At 39.4% G+C, this 23,057-nt stretch overlaps 1 protein-coding gene across 2 annotated transcripts in view; it reads right to left on the bottom strand.

Annotated features, from left to right (window-relative positions):
* Positions 1 to 1,108: 1,108 nt before the first annotated feature.
* The window catches only part of ATF7IP2 (activating transcription factor 7 interacting protein 2), a 75,622-nt gene continuing 53,673 nt past the window's right edge, over positions 1,109 to 23,057 (bottom strand). The window contains exons 10-11 of one of the 2 annotated variants that reach the window (XM_032605898.1): positions 3,259 to 3,344; positions 1,109 to 2,662 (exon numbers count right to left, since the gene is read on the bottom strand). In XM_032605898.1, coding sequence (XP_032461789.1) covers positions 2,249 to 2,662; positions 3,259 to 3,344 — 500 coding nt within the window. In that variant the 3' untranslated portion in view covers positions 1,109 to 2,248. Of the gene's footprint in view, positions 2,663 to 3,258; positions 3,345 to 23,057 lie in introns of those variants that run through there. The other variant, XR_004345862.1, reaches the window with a different exon arrangement.

Raw genomic sequence — 23,057 nt, 5'->3', positions numbered from 1 at the left:
ACCTACCCTGAGTGTCAAGAGTAGCGGAGTATACCTCTCACTGACCGAAAATGCCAGAGGTTTACTTTCTTGTTCACCTTGCAGCTTTGACACATGCCCTAGGATAAGCCAATCTGGTATGTGTCTGGGCTTTGATTCTGGAACCACAAGGCAGCAAGGACAGTGGGAAAGGCTTTCTGTTCCGCCCACTGTCCCCACGAGGCCGCACAGCCTGTGTATATAGCCGGAACCCAGGACCAGGGCGCCGCACGTGAATGGGCTGGGTCTCTGTGACTCGGGCAAGCCAACTACGCTCCCTGGACCTGTTTCCACATCTTTAAAATGGGCAGAAAATATCTTAACATATCATTATGGGGTATAAATTGCATAAAAACTGTCTCAGGTTTGAAACCTCATGGGAATTTGTTGCAAAGTATCTTTTTTTCCCCTTTCCTGTTTTCCAAGCCAGAGTCTCTCAGCTCCCTGCTGATTCCAGGAACCGCCCCACAGCCTTTTCTCAATATATTCAATTTTAGCTCATCAGTCAGGAGTTTGGTTCTGTTGCTTCAAGGAGGCATAAAGGTTTCCCACCAAAAGCGCATGGAACGTTTCCTGGGTGGAGGTGGGGTGTTTACCTTGTACTATGTAACTGTACAGTCCTGGGTCTTGTTCTCAGGCCGGTTCTCTTCTAGTGTCCCTGATAGGTAACAGCTGATGATCTTGCTCCTGCCCCTCCAATATGCAAGAAACATTAATGCTTTCTGGGCCACCAGCTGTAAGATGCTTGCTTGCTATCAGCATTCCTCCTCGTTCTACTCTTGTGAAGAGCTCTTTTGCTTAAGACTTGTATACCTATCAACATTCCAGAAGATCTGCTGGTTGGGATGCAGTTTCACTCTGCTGATGCACACCAAAGTCTTGGCTTTGGGCTTCGCTTAGTGAGTGAATGGCTAGTTGATGCCAACCCAAGGGTGCAGTTGTCTTCAAGTGAAGCCCTTGTCCTGTGCTGCAGGACACCCTCCACTGCTCCGAGCCTGAAACAGGACCTCACAGAAGGCAGCTCATCTCTTCAAATTCAGGTCAGAATCTGGCTCTTTCAGTAATAATGTTTTAAAAGGTAGACACAGGAGACTGAAAAATAACATCTTTATTTATGACTGAAGATGTGACAGCATTCACGAAATGCCAAGGAAAGCCATTCCTGTTCAATTTTTTAAATCTCAGAGCCTCTGAGGCCTGAACTTTCACTATATACCAGAAAAGAATGCCTCTCTTGAACAGACTTTCACACTAACCGTTATTTTTCTGTTTTCTCAGTGTCCTAGTATTACTCATCCACGGTTTGTCCCATTAGGGCCTGACTTACACTAACCCAGTCTGCTCACCCATCAAGTTTCTTGGGATACTTGTAGGAGCCACAGCTCACATCAGTGTTCCCTCAGACAGAAGTAAGCAGGACATCTATGGGAGCCCCTTAGTGTTACGTTGTAAGTAATGACGGTAGCCAGGAAATAAGCAAAGGGTCTCATTAGGGAATCAGCAAATTAAATCCTTAAATCTAAGGCAGACAACTCCATTTTCCTCAACTGAAATAGCAGGTTGGGTAATTTTTTATTTTACAAGAGATACTGTATTTTTTGTGTACACAGCATACGTTTAAGTCGTTTTATTACGTATGTAAGTATACAAACAGATTTCGGGAAAACCTAGACTATTTCCCTAAATGATTGACATGGCCTAAGACAAAAGGGGGGAGTAGGGAGGGGCACAAATTAATAGCCCTTAGAATTTGAACAGAACGGGAAGACATATTTTCATAAAATCTTGGTGTAGATGCACCCCAAGGATGATCTGGCCTCAGCAAAGAGCTGAATTTTCCTGTACCTATACTGACCACAAGCAGGTCACCAAAAGCTGATATTCAAGAGAGGAAATAGTGGTTGCTTGCATCCTAGGGCTTCTGATAGAAGCAGCAGCTCCATAGTTACCGAATGTATTGTACCTAACACAGCTTAGCGACATGGGTCCATGATGGTGTTATGTCTTAGAACATATCCATTGGAAGTATTTATTGAATGTAAATCAGAAATTCATGAAACTAGAGGCCACTTACAACATAGGGAAGAGGACTGTCCCTGTATAAAGGGTTCACAATCTGAACTGGCCCTTTAAGACACTGAATAGGGTTAGAGAACCATTGTAAACAAACAACTGAAGTATGAAAAAAAAATGTAGTACAATATATAATTATCAAATATTTTTCTTACTTTTAGTTAAGATTTTCAGAAAACCCAGGAATAGATTTTATATCACAAAATGGTCCATATCGCCCAAAAATGTCTTTTGACTGGACAGTAAAATAATATTTGTTGGAAGCTAAAAACTGAGATAAAGTACAGGCCATTGGGAGTGGTAAAGCTTTAATTTCTCCAATTTTCTTCCAGATCAGCTTATTATTAGGGATGTCATGGCACAGGAAGAGGTGGTAGCTTTCCACGGGGGCACACTTGGGATTGATTTTGGTTATGTTCCAAGTCAGGGCAATGCCCTTGGGTCTCAGCACCCGTTTTACTTTGAGCTCAGGCTTCTGGGGAGGAAGTGTGTCTCGGATTTTGTCTACCAGTTCGGGTAGTAGTGTTGGTGGTTCTGGGAGAGGTGGCAGGTGCTCAAAGGATTCAGGAACCTAAAACACATTTATAAAAAGTTTAGCAAGCTGAATTGGTGGGTTCCAATTTTTTTTAAGTGGTCAACTGCAGTTCTACAATATATATTTCCCATTCCTCAATCCATTTATCTAAATCATAAGAACAAAAGGATGCTTCAAGGATACGTGAGGCTGGATCCAGTTTCTTTCAAGCATAAGCTTCTTTAAGAGTTAAGATCTCTACACTCTGGAATATCACTAATCCAGAATGGGTTAGGGCCCAGACATTCTGGAGAAATATTCCATCTCATTTCCAAACCTGTGTTCCCAAACATGAAAAGTGTGAGTGTAGGAGAACACCCATTTCCATCCACCTTCATCAACAATGGTTATTATTCTTAAAAATCTTTTCCAATTTGTTGGACTAAAAAATGTAGTTCTAATTCTGTAGCTTCTGGAAAATTAAATTATTTTAATTGAGTAAATAAGTAGACTCACAATAGCACATTTGAAAAAGCATATTAAAGTGCTTTCTAAGATGAAATGTAACCCAAATGTTTCTTTATGAGTAAAATGGATACTTCCACTCAATTTGGAATGAATAATATCCCTTACAGAACATTTCATATCAGTACCTGGGCTGCATTTTGTGCCTCTGGGGTTGTCTCTTTTGAGATTGAAATAGCTTTCGTAGGTGACTCAAGCATGGATACTGGACTTTCTGTGAACAACAGAAGGTTTAAAAGTAAAATGTATCTGCAATAATCAGTCCCACAGCCTTTGAAGCAAACAGTAGTTTACATCTTGGGTAGTAATTAAATGTGAACTAAAATTATAAAACTGTGAAATAAGATAGCTTTTGATATGCAAAGGTATCAAATATAGAGAATTTTTCTTTCATGTGACAAAAATTCCTCAAGGTAAACACTAATGTCATGATGCAACTGGGAACTAGGAAAAATTACCCATGGTAGAGGGATTCCTGCTTCGCAGTCTTAGAGGCAGGTTTTGCTCTGTTAGGTCAACAAGGATGTTTGCAAACACAGAACTGTTTACAACCCTATAAGAATGTGTGATACAAACAAGGCCTGGGAATTCAAACTAAAACTCATGCAGGCTGGGGTTGGAGGTATCCCATAGTAGACTAGAGAGAATTAGATATCAATTGTGGACTGCTGAAAGGGAGGGGGAGAGAGCAGAGACAGACAGAAGAGAGAATGGAAGAAAGAGAGATGGTTAGAAGAAAGAAAAGGAGGAAAACAGAGAAAATGTGGGTGTGAGGGAGAGAAAGAAAGTTTAGTAGGCGCAAGAATGGTTTGAGGACAACTGGGGAAAGTATCATGGGGATAGTAAGAAAAGTGCCTCCATGTTGGAAAGTAATAGGACCAGACAGCTAAAAATTTCAGAAGTTTGAACATATCTAATAAGCAGCAAAAATCATTTTTAATCCACTGTGTGTGCAGTGATATAACTGTTTAACGTACTTTAAGAATCTCCCCCAATAAAATTTTTTATTTGTATTTTTCTTTTAACTGACAAAGATAATTAAGATTCTATACTGTTTCAAAGATAACTTATTAATCGCTTTATTTACTGGTGTTAAAATATGTTTTTGTAAAGGTAATGATTTTACGCTTTTAATTGTAAGAGAATCGATGCATGAGAGATTGGTTCAAAATGGCAGAGTAAAAGGGTGCGTGCTCACTCCCTCTTTCGAGAGCAGCAGAATCACAGCTAACTGCTGAACACTCATTGACAGGAAGACACTAGAACTCACCAAAAAAGACACCCCACATCCAAAGACAAAGGAGAAGCCACAATGAGATGGTAGGAGGGGCGCAATCACAATAAAATCAAATCTCATAACCGCTGGGTGGTGACTCACAAACTGGAGAACAATTATACCACAGGAGACCACCCACTGGAGTGAAGGGTCTGAGCCCCATGTCCAGCTTCCCAACCTGGGGGTCTGGCAATGGGGGGAGGAATTCCTAGAGAATCACACTTTGATGGCTAGTGGGGTTTGATTGCAGAATTCGGCAGGACTGGGGGAAACAGAGACTCCACTCTTGCAGGGCACACACAAAGTAGTGTGCACATCGGGACCCAGGGGAAGGAGCAGTGACCCCACAGGAGACTGAACCAGACCTACCTGCTAGTGTTGGAGGGTCTCCTGCAGAGGCGGGGGGGGGGAGGGGTGGCTGTGGCTCACCGTGGGGACAAGGACACTGGCGGCAGAAGTTCTGGGAAATACTCCTTGGCGTGAGCCCTCCCAGAGTCCACCATTAGCTCCACCAAAGAGCCGGGTAGGCTCCAGTGCTGGGTCGCCTCAGGCCAAACAACCAACAGTGAGGGAACCCAGCCCCACCCATCAGCAGTCAAGCAGATTAAAGTTTTACTGAGCTCTGCCCAACAGAGCAACACTCAGCTCTACCCATCACCAGTCCCTTCCATCAGGAAGCTTGCACAAGCCTCTTAGATAGCCTCATCCACCAGAGGGCAGACAGCAAAAGCAAGAAGAATTACAATTCTGCAGCCTGTGGAACGAAAACCATATTCACAGAAAGACAAAACGAAAAGGCAGAGGACTATGTACCAGATGAAGAAACAAGATAAAACCCCAGAAAAAGGACTAAATGAAGTGGAAATAGGCAACCTTCCAGAAAAGGAATTCAGAATAATGATAATGAAGATGATCCAGGACCTCAGAAAAAGAATGGAGGCAAAGATCGAGAAGATGCAAGAAATGTTTAATAAAGACCTAGAAGAATTAAAGAACAAACATCTAGAAGAATTAAAGAACAAACAAACAGAGATGAACAATACAATAACTGAAATGAAAAATGAACTAGAAAGAATCAATAGCAGAATAACTGAGGCAGAACAGATAAGCGACCTGGGAGACGAATGGTGGCATTCACCGCCATGGAACAAAATAAAGAAGAGAATGAAAAGAAATGAAGACAGCTTAAGAGACCTCTGGGACAACATTAAATGCACCAACATTCACATTATAGGGGTCCCAGAAGGAGAAGATAGAAAGGACCAGAGAAACTGTTTGAAGAGATTACAGTCAAAAACTTCCCTCACATAGGAAAGGAAATAGCCAGCCAAGTCCAGGAAGCACAGAGTCCCAGGCAGGATAGACCCAAGGAGAAACATGCTGAGACACAAAGCAATCAAACTGACAAAAACTAAAGACAAAACTTACTGAAAGCAACAAGGGAAAAATGACAAGTAAAATACAAGGGAACTCCCATAAGGATAACAGCTGATTTCTCAGCAGAAACTCTACAAGCCAGAAGGGAGTGGCATGATATATTTAAAGCGATGAAAGGGAAGAACCTACAACCAAAATTACTCTACCCGGCAAGGATCTCTTTAGGTTTGATGGAGAAATCAAAAATTTTACAGACAAGCAAAAGCTAAGAGAATTCAGCACCACCAAACCAGCTCTACAACAAATGCTAAAGGAACTTCTCTAAGTGGGAAACACAAAAGAAAAAAATGACCTACAGAAACAAACCCATAACAATTAAGAAAATGATAATAGGAACATACATATCAATAATTACCTTAAACGTGAATGGATTAAATGCTCCAACCAAAAGACACAGGCTCACTGAATGGATACAAAAACAAGACCCATATATATGCTGTCTACAAGAGACTCACTTCAGACCCACGGACACATACAGACTGAAAGTGAGGGGATAGGAAAAGATATTCCATGTAAATGGAAATCAAAAGAAAGATGGAGTAGCAATACTCGTATCAGATAAAACAGACTTTAAAATAAAGAATGTTACAAGAGACAAGGAAGGACACTACATAACAATCAAGGGATCAATCCAGGAAGAAGATATAACAATTTTAAATATATATGTACCCAACATAGGAGCACCTCAATACATAAGGCAACTGTTAATATCTATAAAAGAGGAAATCGACAGTTACACAATAATAGTAGGGGACTTCAACACCTCACTTACACCAATGGACAAATAATCGAGACAGAAAATTAATAAGGAAACACAAGCTTTAAATGACACATTAGACCAGATAGATTTAATTGATACTTATAGGACATTCCATCCAAAAACAGCAGATTACACTTTCTTCTCAAGTGCACACGGAACATTCTCTAGGATAGATCACATCTTGGGTCACAAATCAAGGCTCAGTAAATTTAAGAAAATTGAAATCATATCAAACACCTTTTCCAACCACAATGCTTTGAGATTAGAAATAAATTACAGGGAAAAAATGTAAAAAAACACAAACACATGGAGGAAAAACAATACATTACTAAATAACCAAGAGATCACTGAAGAAATCAAAGAGGAAATCAAAAAATACCCAGAGACAAATGACAATGAAAACATGACGATCCAAAACCTATGGGATGCAGCAAAAGCAGTTCTAAGAGGGAAGTTGATAGCTATACAATCCTTCCTCACGAAACAAGAAAAATCTCAAACAATCTAACCTTACACCTAAAGGATCTACAGAAAGAACGAACAAAACACAAAATTAGTAGAAGGAAAGAAATCATAAGGATCAGAGCAGAAATAAATGAGATAGAAACAAAGAAAACAATAGCAAAGATCAATAAAACTAAAAGCTGGTTCTTTGAGAAGATAAATAAAATTGATAAACCTTTAGCCAGACTCAACAAGAAAAAGAGGAAGAGGACTCAAATCAATAAAATTAGAGAGGCTTCCGGGAAGATGGCGGACGAGTAAGACGCGGAGATCACCTTCTTCCCACAGATACACCAGAAATACATCTACACGTGGAATAACTCCTACAGAACACCTACTAAACGCTGGCAGAAGAACTCAGACCTCCCAAAAGGCAAGAAACCCCCCAGGTACCTGGGTAGGGCAAAAGATAAAGAATAAACAGAGACCAAAGGATAGGGACTGGACCTGCACCAGTGGGAGGGAGCTGTCAAGGAGGAAAGGTTTCCACACACTAGGAAGCCCCTTCTTGGGCGGACTGCGGGTGGCGGAGGGGGAAAGCGTCAGAGCCGCGGAGGAGAGCACAGCAACAGGCGTGCGGGGGACAAAGCAGAGAGCTTCCCACACAGAGGATCAGGGCCGACCGGCACTCACCAGCCCGAGAGGCTTGTCTGCTCACCTGCTGGGACAGGCGGGGTTGGGAGCTGAGGCTCGGGCTTCGGTCAGAGCCCAGGGAGAGGGCTGGGGTTGGCGGCGTGAACACAGCCTGCAGGGGGTTAGTGCACCATGGCTAGCTGGGAGGGATTCTGGGAAAAGTCTGGACCTGCCGAAGAGGCAAGAGACTTTTTCTTCCCTCTTTCTTTCCTGGTACACGAGGAGAGGGGATTAAGAGCGCTGTTTAAAGGAGCTCCAGAGATGGGCGCGAGCCACGGCTAAAAGCACGGACCCCAGAGGCAGGCATGAGACGCTAAGGCTGCTGCTGCCACCACCAAGAAAACTGTGTGCGAGCACAGGTCACTATCCACTCCCCCCTTCCGGGGAGCCTGTGCAGCCCACCACTGCCAGGGTTCCGGGATCCAGGGACAACTCCCCCGGCAGAACGCACGGCTCACCTCAGGCTGGTGCAACGTCACGCCGGCCTCTGCCGCCACAGGTTCCCCCCACACTCCGTGGACCTCCCTCCCCCTGGCCTGAGTGAGCCAGAGCCCCCGAATCAGCTGCTCCTTTAACCCCGTCCTGTCTGAGCGAAGAACAGACGCCCTCCGTCGACCTACATCCAGAGGCGGGGCCAAATCCAAAGCTGAGCCCCTGGGAGCTGTGCGAACAAAGAAGAGAAAGGGAAATCTCTCCCAGCAGCCTCAGAAGCAGCGGATTAAAGCTCCACAATCAACTTGATGTACCCTGCATCTGTGGAATACATGAATAGACAACAAATCATCCCAAATTAAGGAGGTGGACTTTGAGAGCAAGATTTATGATTTTTTCCCCTTTTCCTCTTTTTGTGAGTGTATATGTGTATGCTTCTGTGTGAGATTTTGTCTGTATAGCTTTGCTTCCACCATTTGTCCTAGGGTTCTATCCGTCCGTCTTTTTTTTAAAAATTTTTTTCTCTTAATTATTATATTTTACTTTAATAACTTTATTATATTTTATCTTACTTTGTTATTTTTTCTTTATTCCTTCCTTCCCTCCTTCCTTCCTCCCTCCCTCCCTCCTTTCTTCCTTTCTTTCTACTTCTACTAATTCTTTCTTTCTACTTTTTCTCCCTTTTATTCTGAGCCGTGTGAATGAAAGGCTCTTGGTGCTGCAGCCAGGAGTCAGTGCTGTGCCTCTGAGGTGGGAGAGCCAACTTCAGGACACTGGTACACAAGAGACCTCCCAGCTCCACAGAATATCAAACGGCAAAAATCTCCCAGAGATCTCCATCTCAATGCCAGCACCCAGCTTCACTCAATGACCAGCAAGCTACAGTGCTGGACATCCTATGCCAAACAACTAGCAAGACAGGAACACAACCCCACCCATTAGCAGACAGGCTGCCTAAATTCATAATATATCCACAGACACCCCAAAACACACCACCAGACGTGGACCTGCCCACCAGAAAGACAAGATCCAGCCTCATCCACCAGAACACAGGCACTAGTCCCCTCCACCAGGAAGCCGACACAACCCACTGAACCAACCTTAGCCACTGGGGACAGACACCAAAAACAACGGGAACTATGAACCTGCAGCCTGCAAAAAGGAGACCCCAAACACAGTAAGATAAGCAAAATGAGAAGACAGAAAAACACACAGAAGATGAAGGAGCAAGATAAAAACCCACCAGACCTAACAAATGAAGAGGAAATAGGCAGTTTACCAGAAAAAGAATTCAGAATAATGATAGTAAAGATGATCCCCAATCTTGGAAATAGAATGGACAAAATGCAAGAAACATTTAAAAAGGACCTAGAAGAACTAAAGATGAAACAAGCAACAATGAACAACACAATAAATGAAATTAAAAACACTCTAGATGGGATCAATATCAGAATAACTGAGGCAGAAGAACGGATAAGTGACCTGGAAGATAAAATAGTGGAAATAACTACTGCAGAGCAGAATAAAGAAAAAAGAATGAAAAGAACTGAGGACAGTCTCCGAGACCTCTGGGACAACATTAAACGCACCAACATTCGAATTATAGGGGTTCCAGAAGAAGAGAAAAAGAAAGGGACTGAGAAAATATTTGAAGAGATTATAGTTGAAAACTTCCCTAATATGAGAAAGGAAATAGTTAATCAAGTCCAGGAAGCACAGAGAGTCCCATACAGGATAAATCCAAGGAGAAATATGTCAAGACACATATTAATCAAACTGTCAAAAATTAAATACAAAGAAAACATATTAAAAGCAGCAAGGGAAAAACAACAAATAACACACAAGGGAATCCCCATAAGGTTAACAGCTGATCTTTCAGCAGAAACTCTGCAAGCCAGAAGGGACTGGCAGGACATATTTAAAGTGATGAAGGAGAAAAACCTGCAACCAAGATTACTCTACCCAGCAAGGATCTCATTCAGATTTGATGGAGAAATTAAAACCTTTACAGACAAGCAAAAGCTGAGAGAGTTCAACACCACCAAACCAGCTCTACAACAACTGCTAAAGGAACTTCTCTAGGCAAGAAACATGAGAGAAGGAAAAGACCTACAATAACAAACCAAAAACAATTAAGAAAATGGGAATAGGAACATACATATCAATAATTACCTTAAATGTAAATGGACTAAATGCTCCCACCAAAAGACACAGGTTGCCTGAATGGATACAAAAACAAGACCCATGTATTTGCTGTCTACAAGAGACCCACATCAGACCTAGAGACACATAGACTAAAAGTAAGGGGATGGAAAAAGATATTTCATGCAAATGGAAACCAAAAGAAAGCTGGAGTAGCAATTCTCATATCAGACAAAATAGACTTTAAAATAAAGACTATTAGAAGAGACAAAGAAGGACACTACATAATGATCAAGGGATCAATCCAAGAAAAAGTTATAACAATTTTAAATATTTATGCACCCAACATAGAAGCACCTCAATACATAAGGCAAATACTAACAGCCATAAAAGGGGAAATCGACAGTAACACATTCATAGTAGGGGATTTTAACACCCCACTTTCACCAATGGACAGATCATCCAAAATGAAAATAAATAAGGAAACACAAGCTTTAAATGATACATTAAACAAGATGGACTTAATTGATATTTATAGGACATTCCATCCAAAAACAACAGAATACACATTTTTCTCAAGTGCTCATGGAACATTCTCCAGGAGAGATCATATCTTGGGTCACAAATTAAGCCTTGGTAAATTTAAGAAAATTGAAATCGTATCAAGTATCTTTTCTGACCACAACGATATGAGACTAGATATCAATTACAGGAAAAGATCTATAAAAAATACAAACACATGGAGGCTAAACAATACACTACTTAATAACGAAGTGATCACTGAAGAAATCAAAGAGGAAATAAAAAAATACCTAGAAAAAAATGACAATGGAGACACGACGACCCAAAATCTATGGGATGCAGCAAAAGCAGTTCTAAGAGGGAAGATTATAGCAATACAATCCTACCTTAAGAAACAGGAAACATCTCGAATAAACAACCTAACCTTGCATCTAAAGCAATCAGAGAACGAAGAACAACAAAACCCCAAAGTTAGTAGAAGGAAAGAAATCATTAAAATCAGATCAGAAAGAAATGAAGGAAACAATAGCAAAGATCAATAAAACTAAAAGCTGGTTCTTTGAGAAGATAAACAAAATTGATAAACCATTAGCCAGACTCATCAAGAAAAAAAGGGAGAAGACTCAAATCAATAGAATTAGAAATGAAAAAGAAGAAGTAACTGCAGAAATAAAAAAGATCATGAAAGATTACTACAAGCGACTCTATGCCAATAAAATGGACAACCTGGAAGAAACGGAAAAATTCTTAAAAATGCACAACCTGCCAAGACTGAATCAGGAAGAAATAGAAAATATGAACAGACCAATCACAAGCACTGAAATTGAAACTGTGATTAAAAATCTTCCAACAAACAAAGCCCAGGACCAGATGGCTTCACAGGCGAATTCTCTCAAACATTTAGAGAAGAGCTAACACCTATCCTTCTCAAACTCTTCCAAAATATAGCAGAGGGAGGAACACTCCCAAACTCATTCTACGAGGCCACCATCACCTTGATACCAAAACCAGACAAGGATGTCACAAAGAAAGAAAACTACAGGCCAATATCACTGATGAACATAGATGCAAAAATCCTCAACAAAATACTAGCAAACAGAATCCAAGAGCACATTAAACGGATCATACACCATGATCAAGTGGGGTTTATTCCAGGAATGCAAGGATTCTTCAATATACGCAAATCAATCAATGTGATACACCATATTAACAAATTGAAGGAGAAAAACCATATGATCATCTCAATAGATGCAGAGAAAGCTTTTGACAAAATTCAATACCCATTTATGATAAAAACCCTGCAGAATGTAGGCATAGAGGGAACTTTCCTCAACATAATAAAGGCCATATATGACAAACCCACAGCCAACATTGTCCTCAATGGTGAAAAACTGAAGGCATTTCCAGTAAGATCAGGAACAAGACAAGGTTGCCCACTCTCACCACTCTTATTCAACATAGTTTTGGAAGTTTTAGCCACAGCAATCAGAGAAGAAAAGGAAATAAAAGGAATCCAAATTGGAAAAGAAGAAGTGAAACTGTCACTGTTTGCAGATGACATGATACTATACATAGAGAATCCTAAAGATGCTACCAGAAAACTACGAGAGCTAATCAATGAATTTGGTTAAGTAGCAGGATACAAAATTAATGCACAGAAATCTCTGGCATTCCTATACACTAAGGATGAAAAATCTGAGAGTGAAATCAAGAAGACACTCCCATTTACCATTGCAACAAATAGAATAAAATATCTAGGAATAAGCCTACCTAAGGAGACAAAAGACCTATATGCAGAAAATTATAAGACACTGATGAAAGAAATTAAAGATGATACAAATAGATGGAGAGATATACCATGTTCTTGGATTGGAAGAATCAACATTGTGAAAATGACTCTACTACCCAAAGCAATCTACAGATTCAATGCAATCCCTATCAAACTACCACTGGCATTTTTCACAGAACTAGAACAAAAAATTTCACAATTTGTATGGAAACACAAAAGACCCCGAATAGCCAAAGCAATCTTGAGAACGAAAAACGGAGCTGGAGGAATCAGGCTCCCTGACTTCAGACTATACTACAAAGCTAGAGTAATCAAGACAGTATGGTACTGGCACAAAAACAGAAAGATAGATCAATGGAACAGGATAGAAAGCCCAGAGATAAACCCACGCACATATGGTCACCTTATCTTTGATAAAGGAGGCAGGAATGTACAGTGGAGAAAGGACAGCCTCTTCAATAAGTGGTGCTGGGAAAACTGGACAGCTACATGTAAAAGTATGAGATTAGATCACTCCCTAACACCATACACGAAAATAAGCTCAAAATGGATTAAAGACCTAAATGTAAGGCCAGAAACTATCAAACTCTTAGAGGAAAACATAGGCAGGACACTCTATGACATAAATCACAGCAAGATCCTTTCTGACCCACCTCCCAGAGAAATGCAAATAAAAACAAAAATAAACAAATGGGACCTAATGAAACTTCAAAGCTTTTGCACAACAAAGGAAACCATAAACAAGACCAAAAGACAACCTCAGAATGGGAGAAAATATTTGCAAATGAAGCAATTGACAAAGGATTAATCTCCAAAATTTATAAGCAGCTCATGCAGCTCAATACCAAAAAAACAAACAACCCAATCCAAAAATGGGTAGAAGACCTAAATAGACATTTCTCCATAGAAGATATACAGACTGCCAACAAACACATGAAAGAATGCTCAACATCATTAATCATTAGAGAAATGCAAATCAAAACTACAATGAGATATCATCTCACACCAGTCAGAATGGCCATCATCAAAAAATCTAGAAACAATAAATGCTGGAGAGGGTGTGGAGAAAAGGGAACACTCTTGCACTGCTGGTGGGAATGTGAATTGGTACAGCCACTATGGAGGTTCCTTAAAAAACTACAAATAGAACTACCATATGACCCAGCAATCCCACTACTGGGCATATACCCTGAGAAAACCATAATTCAAAAAGAGTCATGTACCAAAATGTTCACTGCAGCTCTATTTACAATAGCCCGGAGATGGAAACAACCTAAGTGTCCATCATCGGATGAATGGATAAAGAAGATGTGGCACATATATACAATGGAATATTACTCAGCCATAAAAGGAAACAAAATTGAGCTATGTGTAATGAGGTGGATAGACCTAGAGTCTGTCATACAGAGTGAAGTAAGCCAGAAAGAGAAAGACAAATACTGTATGCTAACACATATGTATGGAATTTAAGAAAAAAAAAGTCATGAAGAACCTGGGGTAAGACAGGTATAAAGACACAGACCTACTAGAGAATGGACTTGAGGATATGGGAAGGGGGAAAGGTAAGCTCTGACAAAGCGAGAGAGAGGCATGGACATATATACACTGCCAACTGTAAGGTAGATAGCTAGTGGGAAGCAGCCGCATAGCACAGGGAGATCAGCTTTGTGATTTGTGACTGCCTGGAGGGGTGGGATAGGGAGGGTGGGAGGGAGGGAGATGCAAGAGGGAAAAGATATGGGAACATATGTATAACTGATTCACTTTGTTATAAAGCAGAAACTAACACACCACTGTAAAGCAATTATACTCCAATAAAGATGTAAAAAAATAAAATAAAATAAAATTAGAAATGAAAAAGGAGAAGTTACAATGGACATAGCAGAAATATAAAGCATCATAAGCGACTACTACAAGCAACTCTATGCCATTAAAATGGACAACGTGGAAGAAATGGACAAATTCTTAGAAAGATATAACCTTCTACGACTGAACCAGGAAGAAATAGAAAATATGAACGGACCAATCACAAGTAATGAAATTGAAACTGTGATTAAAAATCTTCCAACAAACCAAAGTCCAGGACTGTCCAGGACCAGATGGCTTCACAGGTGAATTCTATCAAACATTTAGAGAAGAGCTAAGACCCATCCTTCTCAAACTCTTCCAAAAAACTGCAGGGGAAGGAACACTCCCAAAGTTATTCTACAAGGCCACCATCACTCTGATACCAAAACCAGAGATACTACAAAAAAAGAAAATTACAGACCAATATCACTGATGGATATAGATGCAAAAATCCTCAACAAAATACTAGCAAACAGGATCCAACAACAAGTTAAAAGGATCACACACCATGATCAAGTGGGATTTGTCACAGGGATACAAGGATTCTTCAATATAGGCATATCAATCAGTGTGATACACCATATTAAAAAATTGAATAAAAACCATATGATCTCAATAGATGCAGAAAAAGCTTTTGACAAAATTCAACACCCATTTATGATAAAAACTCTCCAGAAAGTGGGCATAGAGGGAAACTCAACATAATAAAGGCCATATACAACAAACCCATAGCAAACATCATTCTCAATGGTGAAAAACTGAAAGCATTTCCTCTAAGATGAGGAACAACAAATGTATGTCCACTCTCGCCACTATTATTCAACATAGTTTTCGAAGTCCTAGACACAGCAATCAGAGAAGAAAAAGAAATAAAAGGAATACAAATTGGAAGAAAAAAGTAAAACTGTCACTGCTTGCAGATGACATGATACTAACATAGAGAATCCTAACGATGCCACCAGAAAACTACTAGAGCTAATCAATGAATTCGGTAAAGTTGCAGGATACAAAATTAATGCAAAGAAGTCACTTGCATTCCTATAGACTAACAACAAGAGATCAGACAGAGAAATTAAGGAAACAATCTCATTTACCACTGCAACAAAAAGAATAAAATACCTAGGAATAAACCTACCTAAGGAGGTAAAAGACCTGTACTCACAAAACTATAAGACACTGATGAAAGAAATCTAGGATAACACAAACAGATGGAGAGCTATACCATGTGCTTGGATTGGAAGAATCAGTAGTGTGAAAATGACTATACTACTCAAAGCAATCTACAGAATCAATGCAATCCCTATCAAATTACCAGTGACATTTTTTACAGAACTAGAACAAAAAATCTTAAAATACGTATGGAGACACAAAGGACCCTGGATACCCAAAGCAGTCTTGAGGGAATAAAATGGAGCAGGAGGAATCAGACTCCCTGACTTCAGATTATACTACAAAGCTACAGTAATCAAGACAATATGGTACTGGCACAAAAACAGAAATACAGTTCAATGGAACAGGATAGAAAGCCCAGAGATAAACCCATGCACCTATGGTCAACTAATCTATGATAAAGGAGGCAAGGATACACAATTGAGAAAAGATAGCCTCTTCAATAAGTGGTGCTGGGAAAACTGGACAGCTACATGTAAAAGAATGAAATTAGAACATTCCCTAACACCATACACAAAAATAAACTCAAAATGGATTAAAGACCTAAATGTAAGACTGGACACTATTAAAACTCTTAGAGAAAACATAGGAAGAACACTCTTTGACATAAATCACAGCAAGATCTTTTTTGACCCACTTCCTAGAGTAATGGAAATAAAAACAAACATAAATAAATGGGACCTAATGAAACGTAAAAGCTTTTGCACAGCAAAGGGAAGTATAAACAAAACGAAAAGACAACCCTCAGAATAGGAGAAAATATTTGAAAATGAACCAACGGATGAAGGATTAATCTCAAATATATAAACAGCTCATGCAGCTCAATGTTAAAAAAACAAACAACCCAATAAAAAAATGGGCAGAAGACCTAAATAGACATCTCTCCAAAGAAGACATACAGATGGCCAAGAGGCACATGAAAAGCTGCTCAACATCACTAATCATTAGAGAACTGCAAATTAAAATTACAGTGAGGTATCACCTCCACCAGTTAGAAAGGGCGTCATCAGAAAATCCACAAACAACAAATGCTGGAGAGGGTGAGGAGAAAAGGGCACCCTCTTGCACTGTTGGTAGGAATGTAAATTGATAGAGCCACTATGGAGAACAGTATGGAGGTTCCTTAAAAAACTAAAAATAGAACTACCATATGACCCAGCAATCCCACTACTGGACACATACCCTGAGAAAACCATAATTCAAAAAGAGTCATGTTGCTCCGCAGTGGGAGAGGCCACAACAGTGAGAGGCCCGTGTACTGCAAAAAAAAAAAAGAGTCATGTACCACAATGTCCATTGCAGCTCTATTTACTATAGCCAGAACATGGAAGCAACCTAAGTGTCCATCGACAGATGAATGGATAAGGAAGATGTGGCACATATATACAATGGAATATTACCCAGCCATAAAAAGGAATGGAATTGGTTCATTTGTAGAGACATGGATGGACCTAGAGACTGTCATACAGAGTGAAGTAAGTCAGAAAGAGAAAAACAAATATCATATATTAACGCATATATGTGGAATCTAGAAAAATGGTGCAGATAAACCTGTTTTCAAGGCAGAAATAGAGACACAGATGTAGAGAACAAACCTATGGACACCAAGGGGGGAAAGTGGGGGGGTGTGGTGGGATGAACTGGGAGATTGGGATTGACATATATACACTAATATGTATAAAACATAACTAATAAGAACCTGCTGTATAAGAAATAAATTTTAAAAATTACAAATTGTAGGAGAATCTATACACCCTTTTTATAACTGGTTTGTTAATTAGAACTAAATTTGTGAAATCATAATCTGCAGGTTAATCAATGCACAAGAGCTGATACAAATAACCTCCTTTAAATTTTCAAGTGAACAGTTTCATACAAAAAGAAATTCTAATAGATATAACTTCCCATAACTAACATTCCTTCTTTCAAGGTAGTAAGTCAACAAGCCCTTGGCAAATTAAAACAGGCTAAGACAGAAACTCAACTTTATGATAAGAGACAAAACAGGATTTTTACCCCAAACCAGCTTATGTTTAGATCCTTTGTGTCACCAATGTCAATGTCTTGTAAATACTCTGCAGCTTTTACCCCTATCTATATATAAAAATGAGTAACAGTTACTTTTAAAAAATTTATTTTATTTTTTTGGCTGTGTTGGGTCTTGGCTGCTGCGCATGGGCTTTCTCTAGTTGCAGCAAGTGGGGGCTCCTCTTTGCTGTGGTGCGTGGGCTTCTCATTACGGTGGCTTCTCTTGTTGTGAAGCACAGGCTGTAGGTGTGCAGGCTTCAGTAGCTGCAGCACGTGGGCTCAGTAGTTGCGACACACGGGCTCTAGAACACAGGCTCAGTAGTTGTGGCGCACAGGCTTAGTTGCTCCGCGGCAATGTGGGATCTTCCTGGACCAGGGATTGAACCCGTGTCCCCAGCATTGGCAGGTGGATTCTTAATCACTGCGCCACCAGGGAAGTCCAGTAATGGTTACTTTAGCACTTTGTATTCTCAAAGCAACAGGAGCCAGTACCCAATTATTTTAAAGTTCCTCCTCATTAAACTGCTAGGTGAGAATTGTGGCCTCTGGTCTCAACTTACCCCTTTGGTGTTTGAACTTTCAGATCCTTTGCTGCATGTATATGCACATGTAGACGCACGTTCACTTATGTAAATATTTATATGATAGACATGATTTTTAAAGTTTGTATTTAAAAATTAACTATTCAGATATAACTTACATACAATAAAATGTACCCATTTTATTTTTTTAGATTTTTTTGGTGTGGACCTTTTTTTTTTTAACATCTTTATTGGAGTATAATTGCTTTACAATGGTGTGTTAGTTTCTACTGTATAACAACGTGAGTCAGCTATACATATACATATATCCCCATATCTCCTCCCTCTTGTGTCTCCCTCCCACCCTCCCTATCCCAGCCCTCTAGGTGGACACAAAGCACCAAGCTGATCTCCCTGTGCTATGTGGCTGCTTCCCACTAGCTAGCTATTTTACATTTGGTAGCGTATATATGTCCATGCCACTCTCTCACTTTGTCCCAGCTTACCCTTCCCCCTCAACATGTCTCAAGTTCATTCTCTACATCTGCATTTTTATTCCTGTCTTGCTCCAATTTCTTCAGAACCATTTTTTGGTTTCTTTTAGATTCCATATATATGTGTTAGCATACGGCATTTGTTTTTCTGTTTCTGACTTACTTCACTCTGTATGAGACTCTAGGTCCATCCACCTCACTACAAATAACTCAATTTCATTTCTTTTTATGGCTGAGTAATATTCCATTGTATATATGTGCCACATCTTCTTTATCCATTCATTTGTCGATGGATACTTAGGTTGCTTCCGTGATGTGGACCATTTTTAAAGTCTTTATTGAATTTGTTACAATATTGCTTCTGTTTTATGTTTTGGTTTTTTGGCCACAAGGCATGTGGGATCTTAGCTCCCCAACCAGAGATCGAACCCACACCCCCTGCATTGGAAGTTGAAGTCTTAACCACTGGACCACCAGGGAAGTCCCCAAAATATACCCATTTTAAATGTGCCATTCTTTGGGTTTTGACAAATTTACAGTTGTGAAACCACCACCAAAATCAAGACAGAATGTTTTGATTACCCCAAATAGTGTCCCTTCTGGTAATATGGAAGAACAAATCTGACTCCACATTGGATCTGTTTCTTTTACTTTAACCTTTGTATTCTATTGATTTTGCTACAAGTTAAAAATGTTGCCGGTAGCCTGAAATATATAGGATAGCTCTTTCTCAAGGCCCTGACCTTAAAAGGTATAACACTTATCCATTTAAATAGAGGTAAAAAGTTGTAGAACAGAGAATAACATTTGTCTTGTTGGAAGTTTATAGCAACATTGTGAAATGACCTACTAGACAGCTAGCTGCCAACAACAAAGGATTCCAGCCCCAAGAAGTTTGTAGCAACCAACCACATACCCTTCCTCTTTTAGTATAAAAGAAGCCTGAATTCTAATTTGGAGAAGATGGTTCTTTGGGACACTAGTCCACCATCTTCTCGGTTTGCTGTCGCCATCCCTTGACCCAACAATTCATCTCTTGATTTATTGGCCTGTTGTGCAGCGAGCAGTATGAACTTGGTTTTGGTAACATTCTCAATCCCTCTCACCGCTGGCCCCATGAAATCACAGGTCTGTTGTCACTATAGATTGGCCTTTTCTAGAATTTGACATAAAGCAAATCACACAGTATGTACAATTCTTTTGCCCAACATTTTGTTTCTGAGATTCATCAATGTTGTTGCATATAATAATATTTTGTTCATTTTTATTGTTGAGTAAGTAGTACTTAGCTGTAGAGATACATATGCCACAACCTATTTATCTATTGATGGACATTTGGACTGTTTATAGTTCAGTGCTATTATGAATAAAGTTGCTATGAATATTTGTGTAAAAGTCTTTGTGTAGATGTAGGTTTTCATTTGTCTTGGATAAATACCTAAAGGTGAAATAATAGTGTCATTTGCTAAGAGTATAGCTAATGTTTTGAGAAACTGCCAGACCACTTCCAAAGTGATTTCACCATTTTACACTCCTACCAGCAAAACATGAGAATTCCAGGTCACTCCACATCCTCACCAACACTTTGTATATTTTCAGTTGTTTTCATTTTAGCCATTTTAGTGGATGTGTTGTGGTATCTCATTGTGGTCTTAACTTCCGTAATGAATAACAATGTTGAGGATGTCTTGTGTTTATTTGCCATCCCCATATCTTCTCTAGTGAAGTGTCATCTACTTGCTTTGGGTTTAATTTGCTCTTTTTAATGTAGAATCTTATTCATTTTAGACTTTCCATTTTTCCTACTATAAACATTTAATGCTAGCAATTTCCTTCTAAGCACTGCTTTAGCTGCATTCCTCAGATTTTGATATGCTGTGTTTTCATTTTCATTCAGTTCAAAATTTTTTTTTTTTTGCGGTACGCAGGCCTCTCACTGCTGTGGCCTCTCCCGTTGTGGAGCACAGGCTCCGGACACGCAGGCTCAGCGGCCATGGCTCATGGGCCCAGCCGCTCCACGGCATGTGGGATCTTCCCGGACCAGGGCATGAACCCGTGTCCCCTGCATCAGCAGGCGGACTCTCAACCACTGCGCCACCAGAGAAGCCCCAGTTCAAAATATTTTTAAACCTTCCTTTTGATTTCTTCTTTGACTCATGGGTTATCTAGAAATGTAATCTTTAGCTTCCAAATATCTAGGGATTTCCCAACTAGCTTTCTATTACTAATTTAATTGTATCTGTAATCATACAGAGTATGTTCTCTAAACTTTTACATATACTGAGACTAGTTTTATGGTCCAGAACCTGATATGTTTCATATGCACTTAAAATGAATGTGTATTCTTCTGTGGCTGGGTTTGAGTGTTCTATAAATGTCAAGTAGGTTAAGTTGGTTGATAGTATTGCCCAGGCTTCCAAAACTTTACTGACTACGTATTATATCAATTACTGAGAAGGCAGTGTTGGAACCTCCAATTATAATTGTCTACTTACAATTTCAGTCCGATCAGTTTTTATATCAGGAATTTTGAAGTTCTACTATTATATGCATAAACGTAGGTTTAGTGTGTCTTTCTGATGAAATGATCGCTTTACTGTTACGAAACAGCCTTCTTTATCCCTGGTAATATTCCTTGTTCTGAAGTCTATCTGATAATAATATAGTCACTCTAGCTTTCTTATGATTAGTGTTTGTATGCTTCTTTTTGTTTTTTGCGGTACGCAGGCCCCTCACTGTTGTGGCCCCTCCCGCTGAGGAGCACAGGCTCCGGACGCGCAGGCTCAGTGGCCATGGCTCACGGGCCCAGCCACTCCACGGCACGTGGGATCTTCCCGGACCAGGGCACGAACCCGTGTCCCCTGCATCGGCAGGCGGACCCTCAACCACTGCGCCACCAGGGAAGCCCTGTTTGTATGTTTTTGCATGGCTTATCTTCTTACATCCCTTTAATTTTAACCTATCCATATATTTATATTTAACATACATCATGTAGTTGTCACATAGTTGGGTGTTGTTTTGTTACCCAGTCCAACAATGTGTGCTTTTTAATGGAGTGTTTAGACCCTCTATACTTATTCTAACTATCAATATGGTTGGGTTTAAATCTACCATCCTGTAATTTGTTCTCTATTTAGTGTCATTTGTTCTTTGCACCTTCTCTTGGATTGAGTATTTTAAAAATTCCATTCTACCTCCACTATTGGTCTATCAGCCATACTTGCACTTAAAAAAATATTGCTCTAGGCACTGCCACATGTATGTATCTAGTATCTTTAATAACGTATAGTCTAACCTTAAATAACATTATACTACTCACAATGTAACACCCTTACAGCCAGCATACTTCCATTCCTCTGACCATCTTTCACACTACTGTTGGCATACATTAGCTTCTACATAAATTATAAACTCCAAAACATACTGCTACATTCCTCTGTGTAGATCCACTTTCCATCTTATATTTTCCCTTTGCTTGAAGAACTTCCTTTATTTTTGACAGTGAAGGTCTGCTGGCAACAACTTTTGTTTATCTTAATAAACAGAAGTCTTAATTTTGCTTTCATGTTTGTAAGTTATATTAGCTGGATATAGAATTCTAGGTTGACAATTATTTTCCCCCAGCCTTTTAATAATGCCATTTGATTTGTTTTGCATAGTTCCAATTGAGGTAACTGTGCATTCTTTGTTCTTCCCTATATATCTTATATATATGGTGTCTTTCTGATTGCTCTAAAGTTGTTGCTGTTAATCACTGGTTTTCAGGAACTGATTATGATGTTCCTTGATGTGGTTTTCTTTGTATTTATCCTGCCTGCAGAGCACTGAAGTTCTTGGTTATGGTGGGCTTGTACTTTTCATTAAATTTGTAAAACTTTTGACCATACATGTATGTTAGACCACTTGATATTGTCCCACAGTTTACTAAAGGTCTGATTCCTTTTTCCCAGTCTTTTTTCTTTTCTTTTTATATTCTTTCTTTAATTTGTATAGTTTCTTTCCAAATTATACAGTCATGTACTGTTTCTTCCAGTATACCAATTTGTTTTTCTTTCTCTGGTGTTTAATAATATTTATTAAATATATTTATTAATATTTAATTAATTAATATTTATTAATATAATAATATTTATTCCATTCACTTAACTTCAAGTATCTTTATTTCATTTGGTTCTCTTTTATATCTTTTATTTCTCTTATTATGTTCATGTTTTCCTTTAAATCTCTGAGTGTACTTCTATCAGTTCTTTTAAGGTCCTTGTCTGTTAATTCTGTCAACTGTCATTTCTAAGTTTGTTTCTTTTGAGTGATTTTTCTCCTGGTTATGGATTCCATTTTTCTTCCTCATATCTCGAGTGACTTTTTAAAATT

This window comes from Phocoena sinus, chromosome 15 (genome assembly GCF_008692025.1).
Source record: "Phocoena sinus isolate mPhoSin1 chromosome 15, mPhoSin1.pri, whole genome shotgun sequence".
Taxonomy (NCBI): Eukaryota; Metazoa; Chordata; class Mammalia; order Artiodactyla; family Phocoenidae; genus Phocoena; species Phocoena sinus.
Note: the sequence above shows the minus strand (reverse complement) of the source record. Positions and strands in the feature narration are given on the sequence as shown.